At 43.3% G+C, this 22012-nt stretch overlaps 1 protein-coding gene and 1 long non-coding RNA gene across 3 annotated transcripts in view; one reads left to right on the top strand and one right to left on the bottom strand.

Moving 5' to 3' along the window:
* The first annotated feature begins 7 nt into the window (after positions 1-7).
* On the top strand, positions 8-9072 carry LOC109459860 (uncharacterized). The gene is made up of 4 exons (XR_002139446.2): positions 8-343; positions 2425-2557; positions 6601-6701; positions 8760-9072. It is a non-coding gene; the product is annotated as an uncharacterized LOC109459860 (long non-coding RNA).
* Positions 7193-22012, bottom strand: part of CSNK2A2 (casein kinase 2 alpha 2) — a 34838-nt gene continuing 20018 nt past the window's right edge. Inside the window, exons 5-12 of one of the 2 annotated variants that reach the window (XM_019754740.2) lie at positions 21364-21423; positions 17344-17427; positions 16458-16568; positions 16102-16203; positions 15496-15596; positions 14531-14679; positions 13032-13125; positions 7193-7546 (exon numbers count right to left, since the gene is read on the bottom strand). In XM_019754740.2, coding sequence (XP_019610299.2) covers positions 13049-13125; positions 14531-14679; positions 15496-15596; positions 16102-16203; positions 16458-16568; positions 17344-17427; positions 21364-21423 — 684 coding nt within the window. In that variant the 3' untranslated portion in view covers positions 7193-7546; positions 13032-13048. Of the gene's footprint in view, positions 7547-8986; positions 13126-14530; positions 14680-15495; positions 15597-16101; positions 16204-16457; positions 16569-17343; positions 17428-21363; positions 21424-22012 lie in introns of those variants that run through there. The other variant, XM_074314805.1, reaches the window with a different exon arrangement.

Below are 22012 nucleotides of genomic sequence, written 5' to 3'. Positions count from 1 at the left end.
TTCCTGTTCCTTTCGCTCTTAAGCCCGCCCTAGTTCCGCCCCCTCAAGCAAAGAACTCCGTTGCCAAGGGACTACTTTTCCCATCGTGGCTCTGAGCTGCTTTTGGAAACGGAAGGAGACAGAGGATATGGAATGGATTGTTTACACCTATGCAGTGTCGTCATGGGAACCTGGCAGGGGTGGGGTCACGGGGCATGAAGACCAAGCACCGCCCCCTGAGGGGCGAGGCGTAGTTAGAAGCACAAAAGAGAAGTGGAGAAAGGCCGGTGAGGAGGCATGGTTGGGCAAGTGTTTACCTGGTGCCCTGCGAATGCCAAATAAATGCTTGTTGGCCGAGTACAAGGTAAGATGGAAGCAGCTAACCGGTATTAGTCACTAGCTAAGCGCCTTATAGGCATCATTGCTTTCATTATTAACAGGGTCGCTATGAATACACCACATATCTTAACTTGTGGAATGTAGTCAAAGCAATACGCTTAAAGAAAATTTATCTCCTTAAATGCCTTCTTACAAAACAAGAAAGCCGGAACGTTAAGGTAAAAGCAGACGTTAATAAAATTAAACAAAATAAAGTCAAGTTTGGTTGAGTTGAATCAACAGCTGTTCTTTTTTTTTTTTTAATCAATACTCAGAACATTTTATTTCAAGACATAACATAAGCTATGATATTTCAAGTGTGGAAGAAATCCAAAATGCTGAAGACCAATCACTTACTGAGCGTAAATATTGTACTCCGTGCCCAGGCCTGTGCTGGGTCTTGTGGCTGATAGAAAAGGGGTTTGCAGCGAACTTCATCGTAAGCGCTAATAATAGTTAACATCAACTGAGCATTCATTATGTGTCAAGCACTATACTAAGCGCCTTAGCCTTTGTTGAATCATTTAATCCTCACAGCAATCCCGTGAACAATTGAGCCAGAACTTCCAGCCATGGGAGTGGGGGTGGGCGAATATATGGATTGTACTGCAGTAGAAAGTCAAAACTTTTTACATGAAACTCTTACTTTTGAATGATTTCTGGGGACTGTATATACTTGAGCCCAGTGAACAATTTTTCCCTTGTTACTACATTTTTCAAAATAGCCTTGGGGGCTACACAATTATCATACATTATTAGATTTTCGTGTGCACTTGAGTCTATTGCAGGATTTTTTTATTCTGTTCCATTGAACAGTGACAGCACCAGATGCCAGCAAGGATGTGGAGCAACAGGAACTTTCATTCATCACTGGTGGGAATGCAAAATGGTGCAATTACTTTGAAAAACAGTTTGGAAATTTCTTACAAAACTAAACATACACTTACCGTAGGATGCAGCAATGCCACTCCTTTGTATTTCCCCAAAGGAGCTGAAAACTTATGTCCATACCGAAATCTGTACATGGATGTTTACAGCAGCTTTATTCATAATTGCCAAAACCTGGAAGCAACCAAGATGTCCTTCAGTAGGTGGATAAACTGCTACATCCAGACAATGGACAATAGTTATGGATTATAATAATGGACACTATTATTTAGTGCTAAAAAGAAATGAGCTATGAAGCCATGGAAAGACATGGAGGAAACTTAAATGCCAATACTAAGTGAAAGAAGCCAATCTAAAAAGGCTACATACTGTCTGATTAACATTCTGGAAAAGGTAAAACTATGGAGACAATAAAAAGATCAGTGCTTGCCAGGGGTGGTGTTGTGGGGAGAGATGAATAGGCAGAGCACAGAGGACCTTTGGGCAGTGAAAATAACTTTGTAGCACCCCCACACCCTAACTACTCGTCTCTCATACCCTGCTTTATTCTTTTTTCATAGCACATATCACTACTTGATAGTCTATATAGACATTTATTGTCTGTCTCCCTGCATTTGATTTTGAGCTTCTGAGAGAAACAATTTGATCTGTCTTGCTCATAGGTGTATTTCTAGTACTCAAACCAAATGCCAGCAAAAAAACAGGCATACAGTAAGTAAATGTTGAATCTGTGAATGAAAGTCAGACTTGGGGTTCCTGGTCACTGCAGGCCCAGCACAGACTCTCTCCTGGCCTCAGCAGCTCCAGACCCATCCAGACAATAGAGATTTGCTCAGAATTAGGGTTCACCTATTCCATTTGCCTGCTCACATTTCTCTCAGTAACCATGCACTCTCCGCAATTAAAATGGAAACACCTTAAATGTGTGTGGGCTTAAGTGCCCTGAACAGATAGCCCATCGATGAGCAAGCTGATGGAGAAAATGAAAGTGCTTACTTCTAACTACTCATTCTGCGTGAGTGTCCACATGAACTGTGTTCAGTTTTCCCTTAGGTTGAGGTTCAAAGTTTATTGGGATCATCGACCTTGGCTACATCAAGATGACTTGGTCAAAAGTTTGGAGAACAGAAATTACTGTTAGGCAAACATGTAGACTTGATTTTGGCATGCTTCTTCCAGGTGCAGACTGTATCTTCTGTGCATGTGTCACAGCACCCAGCACACCACCAGCATGATACAGTGGGTGGGTGGATGGATGGATGGACGGACTAGAGTCAAATGGTCACCTCTGACATTTATCTTCATTTCAAAGGTAATGTACACCCAATTAACCTAAAACTACAGATGTCTCTCACAGAAACATGCATTGAACACTGTATTTCAAGATCACTTTCACTTCATCAACATGAAGGCATGTAAGGACAAAACACAAGAAAAATCTTGCTAATAAGTTGCTTCCTTCACTGATTATACAATTAGAATAGGGTAGATGAGTCAGTTTTAAAAAATAATAAAACAACAGCATCTAATGAAGCAGTACAGCGATTACAATCTGGGCAGTGGGTACAGAAACTCAACTGATACAAATTAGGCCAGTAAAAGTCACAAAAGAGATAAAGGAATTGCGTGAGGTGCAACATATATGGTGGTTTGGGGAATCCCTTTACTATAAAGGGCTGTTTCTTAACCTGCAGTTTGGGTAGAACCATCACAAAAGTAGCAACCAGTCCTGTGCCCAGCCCAGAATCTCTGACCATGAACAAATCACAGTCCTGCATCGAGATTGAATATGTCACCTTGACAGGGTGTCAAAACACAGAGATTATGGCAAGTAAATCAAACACATTTTCTCAGTAATTCATGTCAAAATGACAAATAAGTTTCTGATTAATGGGACATTTTGTTTGTTATTTAAGATATTTGAAGTATTTAAGATAAGCTATTAGAGGATCTGATACTTTGAATTTGAAATGCTTAAAGGAATTTGAAATTAGGTTTGTGATATTTTAATTTAAAAATATCTAAAAATTTTAATTAAGTTTGTAAACAATGAATGTTTAAAAGATTTTGATTTGTTATATCTATGAGTTTAGACTTAAGATATTGTTAGTATTTGAATGCTTAGGAAGATTTCATCAGATTTTAGGTCTTTCATATTAGCTACTGGAAGTTTGTGCAAATCAGATTAAATACGTGGGTGACTTTGAAATGTCTAAAGAAACCGGATTAAGTGTATGAACAATGTTTAGGGTTTAACCCATTAATTTTTGGATTAACTGAGCATTGATCAAAGAGTAAGCAAAAGAATTGTTCATATTTATATACAAAACCAACTAGCTCATAGTTATAATAAGGTTTGTAAATTGATTTTAAAGACACAAGACAAATTAAGAGTTTTAAATGTATAGCTTTAATAATGAAGATATTATTTAAAACACCAGGAACTATAAGAATCCTTTTCAGTGCACAAAAGCCCTGGTCAGATGCTAAAACCCAGTGGACAGTGGAGTCTGTTCTTGTCAGTCCAAGCCCAGAAACTCAGAGCACCTGGCCCCCAAGAGACACAAGGGGCTTGACACACAGTAAGGCGGAGTTTATTCTTCCTCCCTTCTTCGAGGGGTATGGGGAGGCATCGCAATGAGGCGCAGAGCTGTGCCTGGAGAATCACCCCTTAGCTGACAGCAAAGATGTAAGAATGTCTGAATGACTGGGGCATTCAGCTGGCGGATGGAGACCACGGAATCCCAGCTGCAGTGGTTTTGTCCAAAGACCACCAGCCCTGACGACATCAGTAGAAAGCCAGTGTTGGGCCGATGGGGCTCCTGCTCATCTGAGAGTGAGGTTCACATGGGACTCTGTTGGGCCCGTGCACATTATCGTGCTTTTCAAGTTTTTATTTTTAAACTTCCACACAGAAAAATGTACTCTTTTTGGTGTACAGTTTTGACAAAGGCACCGAGTCAGATAACCATCGCCACACAGGATACGGACAGTCCCATCACCCCCCAGACTCCCTCAGGCTATCTCTAGTCAAACCCCCTCCTCCACCAACGCCCCCTAAACCCCTGGTTACCATGGATCTGTTCTCCATCCCTACGCTTTTGCCTTTTCCAGAATGTCACATAAGTAGAATCAGTCAGTAGGTAGCCTTTTGCATCTGGCTTCTTCACTTGGCACAATGCGTTTGAGAGGCACATTATTTTATCAGCTTTGTGGGAATACTCTACAGAGAGTTACTCATCCATTCTGCCACCCAGCCCCCTCTGGCCAGGGATGTTTTAAAAATGTTTGTCAACCTTCTGCAAGCTTATTTTTGAAGGTGTCCCACAGCACTGCAAACATATTAAAAGGCAGCCCTTTTTCATGTTCAAGATTATTTTTTTCCTGTAATTTTTTTGAAAAGATTTTTAGAATTTGCTTTTGAATTTATTTGATTTTGTGATTGTCTGTGACTCTTCACTAATTACGAGAAACTGATGTTTTTTCAGGTCTCAAACGTTTCTGTGGGCCCCTGAAAAGTCTAAGACCCTGGGCACCATGCCCAAGTGCTTGTCAGAGCCCCACAAGAACTCCATGGCTAACGGTATCAATCACAGTTCCAACCTACACCAGTGAGAGAAGGGAGTGGAAGACTGCTTTCTCTGAATCTGCACAATGCCCGTTCTAAAAAAAAAAAAAAAATCATATGGCACAGTTCTTTTTAAAGAGTTTATCTCACAAACATACATACTGTGTAAAATGTATGTGCAAACGTGTTCACCATGGAAATACTGCTAATAGTATTGGTAAGAGTCTATTAATAAGGGATTGCTTCCACTGCAGCACATCATGTAGGGAGTACTATGCAGCCACGAAAAAGGGTGAGGTAGATCCATACATGCTAAGACAGTGAGATTTTCACAGGTGAAAACACAAGTTGCAGAAAAAGAATGTAGAGTCTGATTACATTTCTGTAAAAATCAGTCATTCTAGTTTAAAATGTTAGTAAATGCATAGGAAAAAAACTGGAAGGCATACACCAAATGTAACCACGGTTACCTCCAAGGGAGGTTTTCTGTACATATACGTTTGGCGGGGTGGGTGGGGAGGCTTTCCTTATTTACTTTGATGAACATGAATTTTTTACCATGAGCATATATAATTTTGGTAATCAGGAAAATTCAGGAAGTATTACTTTAAACAACCCAACCACAAGCAGATGAATTAATAGTCTGAATTCCCAAGCACGTTGAGGATGAGCATTAGATTGGTCTTGGGTTAGCAGGTTCCTTGTCCCCTTCTCTCAAGGTCAAAACCACCTAAGCAAAAACTCATCCTTCCCTTTCTTTCTGCAACCAAACACTCTCCCACTGAGCAATAATTATCCACAAAAACCAAGATTATCTTGGTTGAGAGGTTTCTGGAAAACAAGACTTTCACACAGGGAAGTTGACAGAGTGCCTTGGTTGAGAAGGGATCCTGGAGGATGAAGCTAGCATTCAAGTTCTGTGTGGCATCTCAAGAACTCCCAAGCCAACTACCATGTGTCTGCTCCATAGAGGCCCTTCCTGTCCAGGAAGACCCTCAAACACTGCGTCCACACGGCGGTAACATGCTGTGCACATAAACACGCACACACGCGCACCACGTCCACAGGAGCTTCAGGAACATTCATTCTAACGAGGTACTGGATGCTGCCCCAGAGATCTGGGGGAACAACAGAAATGTGCAGAACCACAAGTCAAAAGGACCTCATGAGAGAACACCAGGATGGTGACGGAGCTGGAAAGGACCAAGTCCGTCCATTCAGTGTCCCGTTGGCCTTACAGTCTGCTGGCGGTGGGCCTATGGGACTCGCTGGAGTCCCGGGACATGCAGTCTTGAGCTCCCACACCTGAGGAACTGCTTGGGTACCACAGAAGCTGGTCTCAGGGACACCATGATGCTGTGATGGTCCTAAGGGACCTCTTTGCTTTCCCCCCATAAGTGCTTCAAAAACTCAGCAGCCATACCTGGGTTCCCAGTCACCTGTTCAGGACAAGTAGAGAAGACGGGAGAAAGAAACATCTTGCAGCCCAAGTGGCTTTTGTGGAGAACTATTGGGTGCCCCATCCAGCCACCTGGACATTGGGGTCTGCCTGGTACTTCTTTCTGCTCTGCAGGCAGTGGGAAGACACAGGCCACTGTCAGAGACCAGGCTGGGCAGTCACAGGTTGTTGCTTTTACATCCCTGTGGCACAGCTGTCCTAGAAGGGGAGGACCGACGGAGGCAGCGAAGCCTCATTTGTAGAACAGGTTTAGTTTTGTTCACTTAACAAATACAACCAGTGCTTCTCTTCCCTTCTTTCACGTTGAGTGGGCCTCTTTTCCTCTCAGCTCACGGGAGCTTCAAAGTATAATCCAAAGCATCCCTGATCTGGACCCAAGACCCGGGACCCCTTCCCTGCCTCAGGACAGCAGATTCAACATCCTCCAAGGTAAGATGCCTTTTCAGAAGGGGGCATGGGGCGAGGGCACAGGAGTGGGAAGTGGAATGGAGACATGTGCAAAGGGGCTAAGGCATCTTCCCGAGTTCACTAGAGGTGACACTCATCTACCACTTACACTGCGGGTGACGCACCAGCTCTGGAAGCAAAGGTCAGAGGAGGACAGATGTGTTCAAGTTCAGGCTTTCCTTGCTCACAGAGTCTCCTTGAATTCCCTTTCCCAGGGTTAGCTCACCATCCCCCTTCAACTTCTCATCTCTGTAAAGTGCATCCTTAAAAGCGGCCCTTCTCACCTCCGGGACTACCTTTCCTCTGGCTAGAACCTGGCATGAATGAATGCTCTTCTGTTTGACTCAGTCCTCTGTGGCCATGGGTCTTGGTTAATGGCCCCTTCCGTACTGAAAACTCTCCATACATTTCTTTTAAAACCTTTTATTCAATAATATATACTTTTAAAATTATAATATGTCACTGCCCATATGTCCCCGTTCCCCGCTGTGGAGTCTGTGGTCTGTTGGAAAAACAGGTGGCCACCGGACAAGTCAGGGCGCGGGGGAGCAACAGTAACCAACAACCGCTTTGCATACCCTTCACATTTCCCATGCTTTCTGGGTCAGGAGGAAGTCAACAGGAAGCCAAAGGCGTGTGAACCTTTTACATTCGGAAGTGAGGTTTGATATACGGTGGTGGGCTGCCCTTCAGCTGGTCTAGTTCGTGCTCGCCAAACCTGCCACCATTTTGTGTCTGCTCACGGAACGTGATCTCTCTACACACGTTAAGACGTTTGATTTGGTTCTTGTTCTGCTTATGGAAAAGTGAGAGGAACCGCAACAGACCTGGGGAAAGAGATGGGAGGAGGGGAAAGATGGCATTAATCAATCTGACCAGGAGTGAGGACAGGCATCCACTTGCACGTGGCGTCCTCCTTTTGAAGAGGGCTGGGCATTGTATGCAAGCTTCTCTCCCGTGCCACTCTGGAAAACCTAGTGAGAACTACACTTTCGGGTTCCGAACAGTACCCTCTCCCTTCCTCTTCTGATCACCACTAACAGGCAGTCTGTGCACGGCCTTCTGAGCAGGGGGAGAGCTCTGGACGCCACTGTGACTGGGTCTCTTTCCCTTCTCAGGACCAGGATGCTGACCATTCAGCAAGCCAAGCTACAAGTTCAGCAGCCCACCTGTAGGTCCCCATCAGACCTGATCCGATTTACTGAGGACTAAGAATGAGGTGGCTGTACTCACACAGGGAAAGGGCCGAGACCACTAACATAGAGCAAACAGGGAGCTCCCATATTTTTAAATCTCCTCTGGAAGTGGCTGCCTGGCACAGCCCACATGGTGAAGTGGGTGGTGAGATGCCAGCAGCATTCTAGCCGCTGTGTCTCAGATCGGGATGACAGCCCTGAGGGGAAGGGCTATGCACCTGGGAAGCTGTCACACAGAACCATCACATCATGTGAAAACTTCTGCCGGGTAAAGGGCTCTCTACTGCTTATCATTTGAGGCCGCATGGCGCACAAGGATAAAAAAGACTCCACTATGTTCCTTTAAGCGCTCCCACTGATTTCCAAGTGTCCAACCCCAAAGAGGGACCAGCCAGGGAGAAGGGAGCACTCTGATGAAAGACACGGCATCTGCCAAGCACTAGCGTGTGCCTGCTAATGTTGCAAGGAACAGGTGGGGGCAGATTCTCACAAATGCAGAACACGCCGCCACAAAGGTTGAAGTCGTGCTTTACAACAGGCCACTTCCAAGCAGCACGTGTCTGAGGGGTGCAATGCGGCAGCACGAACCAAGAAACAATCCCCACTATGCCAATCCAGTGCTACCTCCTGCTAAAGGCAAGTCTGCACACACAGGTGGTTAACTGCTACCACCACACACTCATTGCTCCTGTTGGCAGTTCAGGGGTTATCCCTCGTCTCCTCCTGTCAGGAAACACGAGCTCATGGTCCTCAGAGCAGTGGCTGGTCTCCCACTTGGGAAGGCTGATGATCAACATTTTATTTATGAATAAGGCTTTAACATGGCATTTTTCTTTCCCTGAAGGGCAGCAGCATGGAAATCATACATCATCAGTCATCCAGTGATACAAAGAGGTGGCCAATTGTGTCTGCAGTCACTTATAAAGGATCACCAAGCAGGCAGTGTTGCTTTTCTGCAAACAGAAGGAAAATGGGCTCCATGGTTCTTGAAGATTTATCCAAGCTTCCCACGGGGTGCCAAGATTTCTGTCCCAACCTTAGCCACCATTTACAGCAAGAAAAGCCAGCAAGTGAAAAACTGTTAATTTATTGATTCAATGAAAGTTGTTTGTTTTCTTAAACAATCCTCAATACATGTAGTTCAGGATTAAGTATCACATTTGTAGCACATTGTTGAGTCTACACAAAAATACGCCCCACTTGTGTAACCCCATCGCATCGCTTTCCCCAGCCTCTACCATCCCTGCGTATGGTCCTTTTCATTAACACATCCATGTAGCTCAGAAGCATGTTATTACTGGTTTTCTTAGCCAGATGTTTCCCCACCACCTCCCCTCCCCCGTTCCCACCCTAGGGGTAGTTTTTAAAGGCAGGACATTATCCAGTCACTTTGGTTTCTTGTGTGCTCATGTGGACCCTGCTTTTGCTTTTGCAAGGGCTTCTATTTCAATGGCCTTGAGTCTGATAGTTACTATCCGTTCCTATTTACGTACAGGAGGGAAGTTTGCCTTTTCCTGTGGGTGCTCATGCAGTAGTAACACAGGTGTCTAAACAAATCGTTTTACCTGCACTGGCATTAGAGGACACCCTCTGAGACCCACTTCAGTGTACATGCGAGTTCTTCCAATTGGTGTTTGTGTCCCCCAGTAGTTCTCCTTCCACCCTCAGGAATGCCACACCTGGGAGAACCTAAGTCATTTCCCTGAGTAGGCACAGACTGAGACCCGGCCTCGGCGAGACCACCACCTTCCGGTCCCACTGGAACCAATCCAGGGGGCAGTGCCCACCTCAGGGCACATTGCAGAACATGAACTCTATGCACCCTACTTTTCTTCCCTGAAGTCATGTCCCCTCCTCCAGCTGGACCTGTTGACTCTTATCGGTTCCCTTTCTTCCCTACCCTGCTCCTCTCCCAGCCCCCAGGGATTACAAGCTCTAATTAATCAACCAGTCTGAGAGCACCTTCCTTCTCTGCAAGGAAATAATTTGCTTTAAGCCTTGTGAGTACCGATGTGCTGGAGAACGTCTGTTAGGAGACCCAGTGGAGTGACAGAGGTTTAAGTGCCACAGAGAACTGGCAGTAGCACTCCTCTGATTTGTAAGAAGACCCAGAAATGCTTGGTCTGCTTAACTTGATGGCTTCTCCCACCCAGTCACCTACCACAGGGACAGGATAGGCTAGGAGCAGGCCAGCTGGTAGGATGCAGGAAGACTGAACTGCAAGCAAACCACAGATGAAAATATTAGCAGTTCTGTTCTCACCATAGGAATTCTCAGCTGAGGCAAAACCTTGTAGTTACGCTCACTGGTGCCAACAGACTGATGACCGAGCGACCTGCATTTGGCATAGGAACCTCCCTCCTGTTCTCACCATACCAGCTCTATGTTCTTGAACATTGGCAGTACCTGAGATGATAGTGTAACACTACCCTGTTTCCCACATTTTTTTTTGCTTTTCTTTAGGAAGTAGTAAGTCCTATCATAGGCACTTTTAACCTGTTATAAGGTAACGAAGCAAACACAATGTCTAATGAAAATTACTGAGATGAATTTTAAGAAATACACTGAGAAGGACAGTGGGTGGGTAAACATACCACAGCTTAATCTAAGTAAGACTAGACTCCCACTCCTACACACAGTCAGCCTCTCTCTCTCTCTCTCTCTCTCTCTCTCCCTCTCCCCCCCCCCCCCCCCCTTTGGAACTCCAAGACCATCTCCTAACCCAGGTAAAAGAGAAAAGGGCTGGACTGGACTCACTTCAGTCTGAGAAAAAACAACCTACAGTCAGCCAGCCCGCAAGCTGGGTGTCAAGACCAGACTCAGAAAGGAGTATTTTACACTCGGTTCTGCTGTATGTCTAAGGCATGAAGAGAGGTAAAAGCATAGGTGGTAGAAAAGTAAACTATGCATAAAAAGGAAGAATTACTCCTGTTAAAGCTGCAGTTACAGAACCCAAGGACAGGCAGATTAGCATGTTTGCACCTATTAAATCATGACCAAAGGAGAGCGAGGCACAAGTAAATCACCTGCCTCTTCTCCAGATGATTTTATTGCCTCTGGGGACCCAAGGGAAAGAAACGGGGCTACTTCACCAAGACCCTCCAGTAGAGCCCCCCTGCTGGTCCAGAGAGGCAACTTAAAAAAAAGGGGGGGAGGGAGGAGGGCCAAAGGAGGAGATGAAAGATACGGGGCAGGAAAGACACACAGTGGCACATCTCCCTGATAATAACCAACAGTTCAGTGTCACCTAAAAGGGCACATTAGAAGGCTTTTGATAGTCCGAAACACTGAGTTTTACTGCCTGACATGGCAATATAGGTTCAGCCAAGAGCTCATGTCTTGTTTTTAATTTTCAGGTAGAACAAATGTATACATTAATATACAGAATGTGCAATGCAGGCAGGTAGTATTGGTATGAGAACCTTAACTGAACGCATTTTCTGGCTTTGGGACCTTATTTTTATTTGTTAATCTGTAAGCTCAACTCTGCAATAAGAGTTTTATTTGTATTTTAAGTTCCCACCAACCAAATGACAAAAATAGAATCTACGTTTTAGAGATAGGACCTGCTACCAATACCAATGATTTTATTGGAATATGGAATGTAAACAGATGCTTTCAAACAAACAATCTAACCTTATTAAAACGTATGGCATTATTAAATAGGTAATAAAGAAATCCTAAAGTGTGACGTGGTGGTAGACACCTCTAGCTCTAGCCTACGTGTGAGGTCCCCACCGCTTGGCTCTGCAGAGCTGGGGTAAGGGGACTGTTTGCAAACTATGTCGGTGACAAGTCCCCCAAATGCAATCAGCCCTATTTTTAATTTTTTTAAACAAAATCTAGCTTCCTTTGCTAAGGTGAGGGCTAGCACAATGGATCCCAAGCTTCGAGACTTGCTCCAGGAGCTCCATGCCCTTCCCCAAGCCCCTTGCATGTTGTTCTCCTTGGTCGCTTGGGGAATGGGTGGCCCTGCCCACCAACTCCAGTCCCTGCACGTGAGACACACTACCTGTGCTGTCACATTCATGTATGACCTATCAGAGCTTAAAAAAAAATGCAGATTACCCTGATTACAGTGGGAAACTATTTCTCATGGGGATAAAAAGAGGCAAAAGGGGGACTGGGGGTGGGAAAGGACCTTTTTTTCACCCAATAGGTCATTCCTTAATAAATTCTAATAGGACATTTTTCTCCCTCCCCAACCTGCCTAGAGACTGACTTCCAGCTTTAGTTATGGTTGTGAACAAGTCTTTGTTTCAGAGAGATGCATTAAAATAGGTGCACACACTGGATGTGCTGGGAAATGGTGAGGTCTCCTTACAAGGCTGCCAAAAAAAAAAAAAAAAGCTACACAAAAAAATAGCAACAAGATTTTATGGTTAGGCAAATCAACAAAGGTTACAGTGAGCTCCAAGATATGTACTTAGCATCTAACTTCTGATGAGACAGATGGACCTATTCATGGCATCACAAGGTTTAACGTGATGTCTGCTGACATCAAAGGGGACTCGTGAGAGTGACTGCAGTTTGCTCCCAAATAAATTCACTTAGAAGGAACCTGCAGGGATGAGGTACATTTCCTAGAGAGCTCATGTCATAAAAAAATACATAAAACATGGATTTGTAAAAGAGCTTTAAAAAAAAATACTGTCACTGTTTTAATACCTCCTTTTTGTAAATGAGGCTGGTGTGTCAGTACAGACTGCTGACGTGTTGCTCAAACTTGAGCCTGAATCTCACCCAAGGAAACCCAGACCACAGTGGAATAGATAGGAAGTCAGATATTCAGAGCTTGTTGACCGAACGTGTTAATGCAACAGTGGTCTCCTGTTAAGTAAAGGTAACTGCACAACAACTCCGAGTCTCTCATCTCCCATGCATTCCAAAGGGAGAGGCCCTCAGATCCTGAACTATGTGCATCGTCACGCTGCCAGAGCGGCAGCTCCCTGCAGACTAGTACTGGGGAGTTTCTTTCTTTTTGACAGACTTTTAGGTCTTTACTCTTCTTTGCGTTTAGAAGGAATGACTAGAATTTCTTTTTATCACACTGTAGTTTTCCTTCAAGATTTGTTTGGTTGGTTGGTTTTATTGGCAAGCATCAACGCCGCATTACCCGTCGCTTCCCTGTCTTCATCGGGCTGCCGTGAGGCCACTGGAAAGTACAGCGTTATCTGCGCAGGGCTGGGACTGCTCCTTCACCACTGGGTCTGCAAGAAAGCAGGAGGGAAGTGAGCAGAATCAGGGCTGCTCAGCGTGGGAGAGGACATCATGATAAACCCAGCCCCTCCACAGTGACATAAAGATACACACTGCCGGAAGAGTCAGGGCCAGGGGGGCAACAGAAATTACAGAATTCTGGTTATAGAAAAACCAGACACTGAAAACGATCAGGGGAAATGCTTGTATACTTCCTCAGAGTACAAATTCAACCACCGAGACTCATGGAAAAGAGTGTCACTCAAACACTCATTTCCCAATGCTCAAAATTCCTACTTATTTTCTTATGTGTTATTTTCCTTGAATACTAACATCATACCCAAGCCCCAATCTCTTCAAAGCATGTGCAATAAGCACTTCAGAGGAAAGGGTGAATAAAAAGAGCCATTAGAAGACCTATCAATTTTAAGCAAAAGTAGTTTGAGAAATTTTTTTATAGAAGTATGTGGTGTATTCAGAAAAGTAGACAGATCATGAATTACATACTGTAAACATCAGTGTTCTTAATTCGATCTAACTCAAAGGGTGAAAATAGCTTTCTGTGCCAGAAACGGGAACAAAGACATCAAGTTGCACTTGACCTTTTCAACTTGCTGTCTACTAATGTTTATGGGCCAATAAGTTCAAGACTATATAGTGATTATTCTTCAGGCAAGACTTAGTCAATCTCCAAAGGGGGGAAAAAAGAAGGAAAGATAGCATATTGGTCAAGCAACAGACAAGTTGAAAGTTTTCATCTCAATTTCAAATAGTGAATTGAGACAGGTCTCTTAACCTCCCTTATTCTTAGATTCCTCTGACCGGACTAAATCATCTCACAATGATAAGAAGGAGAAAGTGTGAGATGTGCTTTATTAGTGGAGAGAACTAGATTTATGCAGAACAATACGCAACCACATAAACTGAATACATACACAAATTCCGAAGTGGGACCTAAGAAGTCAGTAATTCAGACAGGATTTAAGTGAGGTCTTTCCATACCTACTTTCCTTTCCTCAAATTTAACTCATTTTCTTCTTTAAAATATACTATTGGTTATCTTTTTATTTTCAATTAATTATTTGCATTCTGAGGGGGAAAACAATCTTTGATTGGGTTTCCACACAAATGTATATATTTGAAAACAAATTTTAGATACTTGTGACCTATCAACTCAAGGCCACGGGGAATGGTCACACAGACCGAACTCAAGGAAAGTTACAGCGATGAACAAGCAAACACCTTTGGGGATCAAGAAACAGATGTGCCGAGTAGTCTCAATAGTCTACAACTAATGAGGCCCGACTCCAAGTGCATTCAATCCAAATGCCTACATTTCTCTCGACTGGCCTCAAAGAGAAAGGGTGAATGTTTCCTTCTATAAACGAAGCCCCTGAGAAGCGCCTGGAGACTCACAGAAGTATGGGTGCTCCATGGCCTCCTTGGCAGTCAGTCTCTGCTGATGGTCGTATCGCAGGAGCTTGTCCAGAAGATCTAGGGCCTCGGGGCTGACGAGGTGTCTGTTCTCACTATGGATAAAGTTTTCCCAGCGTTTCCGTGAATGTCTGAGAAGAAAAGGAAGCATGAGTATCCTGACATTAAGTCCAACAAGAATCCTCATAGTAGGGCTAAAACCAACAAAATCTTGGAACACTATGCTGATCATGGACTCATTCCATCTCATTCTTACTGGTAACTCCCCCGCCCGCCCCATACAATTACAGGATCCTCAGATAAAAACAGTGCTTTGTGACTGACAAACAGAATTAAAACTTCTACATCTGATTTAGAATTTGTGGAACCTTTCTAGATTATTATTTTTTATGTCCCGGGCTTTTAGTCAATTACGAGTGAGGCACAGAAGTGACTGAGTAATTTTTATTACTCAGCAGATATACTTAGAGAGCTAGCCTTAGAAACACGGAGGTTCCACAAAGTACTGTTAAAAATTATCAACACATTTACTTTCAACACTGCATCTAAACACATGCTTTAAAATGTGCCACCTTATAGAAAATCCATTACACAGAACAAGAAATTATCTCTTATTCAAAGGAGAATCAGCTTTCTAATATTTTCCATTATAATAAGCATATGCTATCCCAGAAAGCTTTTCTTCCTATAACATTATAATTCTGTCTTACATTTTTTCCACTGATAAACAGGCTCTCTCTCTTAGAGAAGTAAAATGATTAGAAGACACATGTAAACAATGTCCAAATATCTCAAAATAAGTTTAAAAAAATGTACATGGGAAAAAAGAAGGATATTTCAATTCTGATATGATTAGAAAGGGGAAAGAGCTTTAGAAAGTCATTTCGGCTAACCTTCCACTTCTGAAATGGGTAAGTTAAAACCCTCTTTCTTTCTCTCTTACTTACTGTCCCAGGATATCGTTGAAGTGTGAATCTAGGTCTATGTGATACTTCTTCAGATACCCATACAGCTCATCTGTACCCAGAACCTTGGCAATGCGAACAAGCTGAAACACAAAACAAACTGACCAAATCACTGAGCACAGAACTCACTGCAAGCCTGCGGGGACACTGTACCAAGGCATTAGAGGACTTCCACGTCACTAAATCTCCAGGGACAGACACAGATCTGAGCTTGGGGCAGCCAGGCGGCAGACCCCAGGACACCAAGTGTATATGAATGCAGATTTCCAAACTGCCTTTAAAATGGCAACACAACTTATCACAGCAATCTTCTAGAAGTTGATGATTATGGCGGCATCACAATCCAATGACGGAATCTAGTTTTATTAGACAAGGGGGCAACTGACTTCACAGGCTCACTTTGGAAGTTGGGCATAGACAGCATTATCTATGTTTGGGAACCTGGCAACCACAGACAACCTCTTGTGAAATTCTTTACCCTGGAGAAAAGCTTATATGCAGTGGCTCAATTATAGCAACCCCACCAAGGGGTGCTATTTTCTTGGCATTTGCCCCCAAATGGATATGAGCTTGGTGGTGTTTGCTCACCTGGTCATAGTTGTCCTGTCCATGGAAAAAGGGTTCCTTTCGAAAGATCATGCTCGCTAACATGCAGCCCAAACTCCACATGTCCAGGCTATAATCATACATCTGAGGAGATAAGGGACGACCAGTCAGTCAAGGGTGTTACAAAAGCAACTGTCTGATCTGATCCTTTAGAATTCAAAGTCCCCCCAAAAAAGAGGTAGCTGAGGAGAAGCTGAAATGATTATTCTGGGGTGGAATAAAGACTTGGTTTTGAATGTATCCAAACTGACTAAACGAAAACTGGGGAAAAGGAAAAGCCAGGAAAAGCCCTAAGGAACTATAAAAAGAGCCCAGAGGTGCTTCACCAGCCTTTTTACCTGATAGTCCACCAGGAGCTCTGGTCCCTTGAAGTACCTGGAGGCAACACGGACGTTGTACTCCTGAGCAGGGTGGTAGAACTCCGCCAGACCCCAGTCGATCAGTCGCAGCTACAAATACGACAGAAATAAAACATGTGAAGGAAGCGTTTCTCATTTCTGTGCCTTAGAACAAGGCACATTAGATGATAATTATGTGGCCACATTAAAAAATGGTGGCAAGTGCACTGGCTAAAAAAATTACACTTTCAGCAACTGCATAAGAGCTCATTTCTAAAGCAGCGCATTTGGGATCTTATTTGCTTTTTCTGTTTTTAAATTTAAATTATCCTGAGCTAAGCTTTCTCTCTGGCTTCATGTGACTACCACTTACATGTGTAACACATTCCCTCATCATTGAGAGCTTTCATCATAAGCGCTAGTCATAACTAAAAAGGTTGGGGATATATGTCCCATTCCAGAATTGAAGCATTGCTCCAGCTTCTCATTATTGCAACACTAGTTGATTCATTTACTCATCAATCAGGGATAACCAGAATTAGATATCGAAAATAGGAGGGACCCAAGTATACGTTTAAGGCCAGGCAGATTGGTCTGAAGGGGCATTAAAACAATAGAAACCATCAGCTGTAGTTTCTTTCTTGAGGCCCTCCAGAAAACCATGATCACAATAAGCGAGTGACAACAGTCAGGGCCAGCTGTTTACTTCGCTGTGTATTATGCTTACGCAAAGTAGAAACCAACATTGGAGACTGGACAAATAACAGAATCACCAGCCTCAAAGAAACCAGCACAGGTGTTGGAAACCACCCAGGTACTGGCCAGTGTGGTGGTCAGCCCTAAGTCCTCCAGGGAAAGGCTTTTTGCTGCCTGGCTGTAATGGTACCTTTTTCTGTTGGTGATCTATCATGACATTGTGAGGTTTCACATCCCTGTGCATGATTCCCTTGCTGTGGCAGTAATCCAGAGCCTAGTAGGTGAGAAAGCACAGAGAAATGTAAGCAAGCCCTCTACCACCCCCAATGCAAAATTATTTGTGACAGCTTGACGTGAACACAGTCCCCCAAAGGGCAGCTTACTGTCTGTAACAAAAGAGAAAAAACACGCTTCAGAAGGCATCCCTTGCTTTCTGTGCACATTACATGGCAACTGGTAGAAAGGGGACTATGGAGGGGACGTCAAGGGCTAGGATGGAGGTTTCCTGAAAAGGGAGAATGACACACTTCTTTAGGCACTTCTCTCCCACTTCCAGCAGGTAGCAACTGGTGAGCCACCTGGATTTAGAAATCATACGTTACTCTGTTGGCCCAATTTGGTATGTTTTAAAACCAGAGCTGGGAACCTCACTGGAGTCGCCTGTCATAGTGGTTCAAATGACATACAAGCGTCCATGTAGACATGAAGAATGACTTGCAAATGTATCTTCCAGCGTGGCCTGTTTTTTCGATGTGTCCCATGTGGGTTTCTAGATTAACACACATTCTAATTTTAGTAGTAGCCTTAGAAACAACCCCTAAGCCAGCTGCTCTTTAACTATTATGATTACAGTATTACTCTAAGGCAGGAAATTGCTTTCTATGACATCGTCAATATGCAGATAACATCTTTAAGTGTACAAGTCAATGACTGTTTAGTAACTTTATGTAGAGTTGTGCAACCAGTACCACAATTTAGTTTTAGAATTTTTCCATCACTCCAAGAATTTCCCTTCAACTTGCCTACGGTCAATGCACACTCTCATCTATTATACCTCCTTCCTCCTCCCTACCACCCCCTCTTCCTTCTCCTTCCAACTACTTATCTGCTATCTGCCGCTACAGACTTGCCTTTTCTGGACACTCATAAAATAAAATAACTTTGTCTATCTTCTTTCACTCAGCATGTTTCTGAGATTCATCCGAACTGCTGTTTTTCTCACTGAGTAGTATTTCACTTCATGAATGTACTAGTTCATGGACATTTGGGTTGTTTCCACTTTTTGGCTATTATGAATTAACTGCTTATAAACAATCATGTATGAGTCTTTGAGAGGACACCTGCTTTCATTTCTTTTGGGTAGATTCCTAAAGGTGGAAGCGCTGGGTTGTATGTAAATTTACACTAAATGTTTAAAGAATCTGCCTAATTGCTTTCCAAAGTGGCTGCATCATTGTATGCGGATTCCTTTCTTTACATCCTCGAGGACACTTTCTGATTACAGACATTCTAGTAGGTTTAAAGCAGTATCTTATTGTGGTTTTTATTTCTATTTCCCTAATGAGTGATCAAGTTGAACATCTCGGGCTTACTGACCATCCTATATCTTCTTGGGACAAATGCTGATTCAAATCTTTCATCCATTTTTCATTTGGATTGTTTATTTTTTCTTTAAAATAATATAAAAATTTCATCTTAAATCTCCCTTTTCAAACACAAGTTTCATAAATTTCATTGTTAAGCCCTTGGGCTTGTTTTAAAAAGCACTTGAAGCCAACATGAATTGCATAATATACTCCCTAAGGAATAATAATAGCATCCCGCAATCTTATGGTACCTACTATGTGCGTGACACTGAATGCTCCTGGCAGAGTTTTCCATGGGACAAGACTAGGGCTTCTCAACCTCAGCACTGCTGACACTTTGGACAGATAATTCTTATTGTGAAGCGCTGTCCTGTGCACTGTAAGATGTTTCACAGAATCCCTGGCCTCTACCACCAGATGCTTCAGCTCCTCTCCAATTGTGTGACAACCAAAAATGGTTCCAGACCTTGCCAAATTTCCCAGTGGTTCTCAACAAAGCTGATCTGGTTGAGAACCAGCGCACTAGACTAGCAAGGGCACTGTATGAAGCATCTTTATGGGGGAGGGAATCCATAAGCCAGAGAGTGATCCCTAGGACCAGCGTTCCAGGAGTAAGCAACGTTTGCTTTCCCTGGACACCAAAGAGCATACAGTGTCTGATGCTTTTTATATGAAGGTCAAGAACAGGCAAAACTAAACAATGGTGGTACAGGTGAGAATATACGAATTTTCAGAGGAAGGGATACTGAAGAGAAGGGGGATAAGAGAGCCTTTTGGAGTAGTCCTAATATTCTCCACCAGCGCTGTCCAACAGAACTTTCTGCAACAACAGAAATATTCTGTATCAGCACCGTCCAATATGGCAACCACTAGCCACATAAAGCCAGTGGGCACCTGGAAAGTGACTAGTGTGACTAAGAAACCGAATTTTAAATTTTTTTAATTTAAAAATCTACATGCGGGCAGTAACTACTATGCTAGACAGCAAAGTTCTATGTAGATTTAGGTGAAGGTTTCACTTATGTAAAATCCAAAAAACTGTATACCTAAGATATAGTCACTCCATTTATGTAGGGTCTACTTCAATTTTTGTTTTGTTTTACAATAGTTGTAGCAAGATTCCACAGTGGCTCTGTGACAGTGCCTTATGAAACCAGGGCTCCTGAGGACAGACCTCCCTGAATCTGAAGCAGATCAGACTGTGCAACCCATGAGTCACCGAGCAATCACTGTGCAGCCCTTTAACCTCAGCTGCTTCTACATTTTCAATGAAGAGAAATATTTCCTCCTCGCATCCCTGTATTTCCCCCCAAAGAGAAAATCTAGCAAGTGGTCATTCTGTTGTTTTGCCTAGTTTTTGCCCAAAGGAACTAGGACCACAATACCTGGGATGTGAAAAATACGTGATGAAAGCAAAGCTGAACAAACTCAGTAAGGGAATGAATTCTTTTGCCAAGTTCACTAGTCAGATTCCCTGTGTAGTGACATGCATTTAAATTCCTTGGGGAATTATTTCAGTTTTAATATTTGCTAGTTTCTGACCACTAAGCACGAAAGACGTTTTTCAAGTTTCATCTGGGGTTCTACACCTCATTAGCAGATAGTACATGCCCTCACCACCTAGCTGCTACCCTAGAAAACAGAGGACCCCAGATACCAAGTGCCATGTGAGTGACCAGGCTGTGAAGACCTGTGTCATGGGGTGTCTTTCCCTGATCTAAGGACAACTGTGCCAGCTTATAAACCTTACCTTTGGTGTGCTAGCCTGCCACAAAATCTTAAATATCTTACTTTAAAAAAAACCAATTGTGGGATTGGGATTGCAGCTCTCACAGGGTGAACGCATGGGCTTCTCTGAAGAGCACCTCACGGAAGGGGCTAACCTGACAGTTCACAGGACACGGCCCTGCAAACCTCTGTATGTACGTCCCTCCACACGTGACTTCAACGCCTTGCCCATCGGCAGCTGGGGTCTACTTCTCCACCCTTTGAATCTTGGCGACGTGACTTGCTCTGGCCTACGGGGCATTAGCAAACGTGACACAAGCAGAGGCTGGAAAACTGCTTACACATCCAGGTTTGCCCTCTTTTGCTGCCAGGAACATTGAGACCACCATGGGAAGGAGACCAGACTAACGTCCTGGAGGACAAGACCTCAGCTATTCCAGCTGCCATCCCAGGTAAGTGAATGAGGCCACCCCGGGCCACTCTGCCCCTGTTAACATGACTCAGACCAAAAGACTCACCCAGCTAACTCACAGAATTATGAGAAACAATAAATCATTTTTTAAAAGTCATTAAGTTTGGTGATTTATTATACGGTGAAAATAGTAAATTTTAATAAATAAAATTTTAAGAAACTCCAAGGGCCAACAAGAGCTACGAAGAGAGAGGTTCTAATCTTTGATATAATGTCCTTGGTACCCCCCAACTTGGCCACTTTTCTCAATTCCACTGGAAAGGTCCCACAATGGAGGCTCAATATAAGTAAAGAAAAACAAAAACAAAAACCTCACTAAATTCTCTGGGTACAAAGAAATATTCTGTTGGAGTTCACTTTGTCCTCTCAAAAACTTCTTTAATGAATAAGCCTGAAAAAAATTCAGTTTATGAATTCCACTTACTTTAAGAAGTTCATACATATAAAACCGGATATCAAAGTCTGTCAGGATCTGGTAAAGTTGCTGAAACAGATTTCAGAAAACAGAAAGTTAATTTAGTTTCACTGCATCTTGTCATCCCAAATTTTGGTCATTATTCTCTGTAAATTCAGTGCTTAAGTCACTAAAGAACCCCAGAACTTTTTCCTACCAGATCTGCAACAAATGGGGACAAAGACTAAAGAGGAGGCTCTAACACTTTAGTCTTCAGAAGGGAAAAAAGGAATTCCAGGGGAGAAAAACACGTAAGCCCACTTGGATCTTTTAAAAACCTGTTTAATGCTTTATGATTTCAGAACCCACAATTATTTTTATGGCGACGATGTCGAAGTTGTCCAGCTTTCCTCATAGTCTGCACTTCAAATAAACTAACCCCACTACAGAGCACTCTGCACTTTACAGAACCAAGTTCTGAGTGGACAGGAGAACCTGAAAAACTTCATTAGCCCATGTGGTAAAATAGTGGCAAGACAGCCAGTCTGTCAGTGAAAGAAACACGAAGAAAATGAACTGCTATAGAATTTGGAGATGGCAAGAAACAAAAAAAATCTATCCCTCCACTCCTCCAAAACCAATTCCAGGCTGGAAGAAAAGAACACTTTATAGGCAATAC

This window comes from Rhinolophus sinicus, linkage group LG11 (assembly GCF_036562045.2).
Source record: "Rhinolophus sinicus isolate RSC01 linkage group LG11, ASM3656204v1, whole genome shotgun sequence".
Classification (NCBI taxonomy): domain Eukaryota; kingdom Metazoa; phylum Chordata; class Mammalia; order Chiroptera; family Rhinolophidae; genus Rhinolophus; species Rhinolophus sinicus.
The sequence above is the reverse complement of the archived record's forward strand: the minus strand, read 5'-3'. Positions and strand labels throughout refer to the sequence as shown.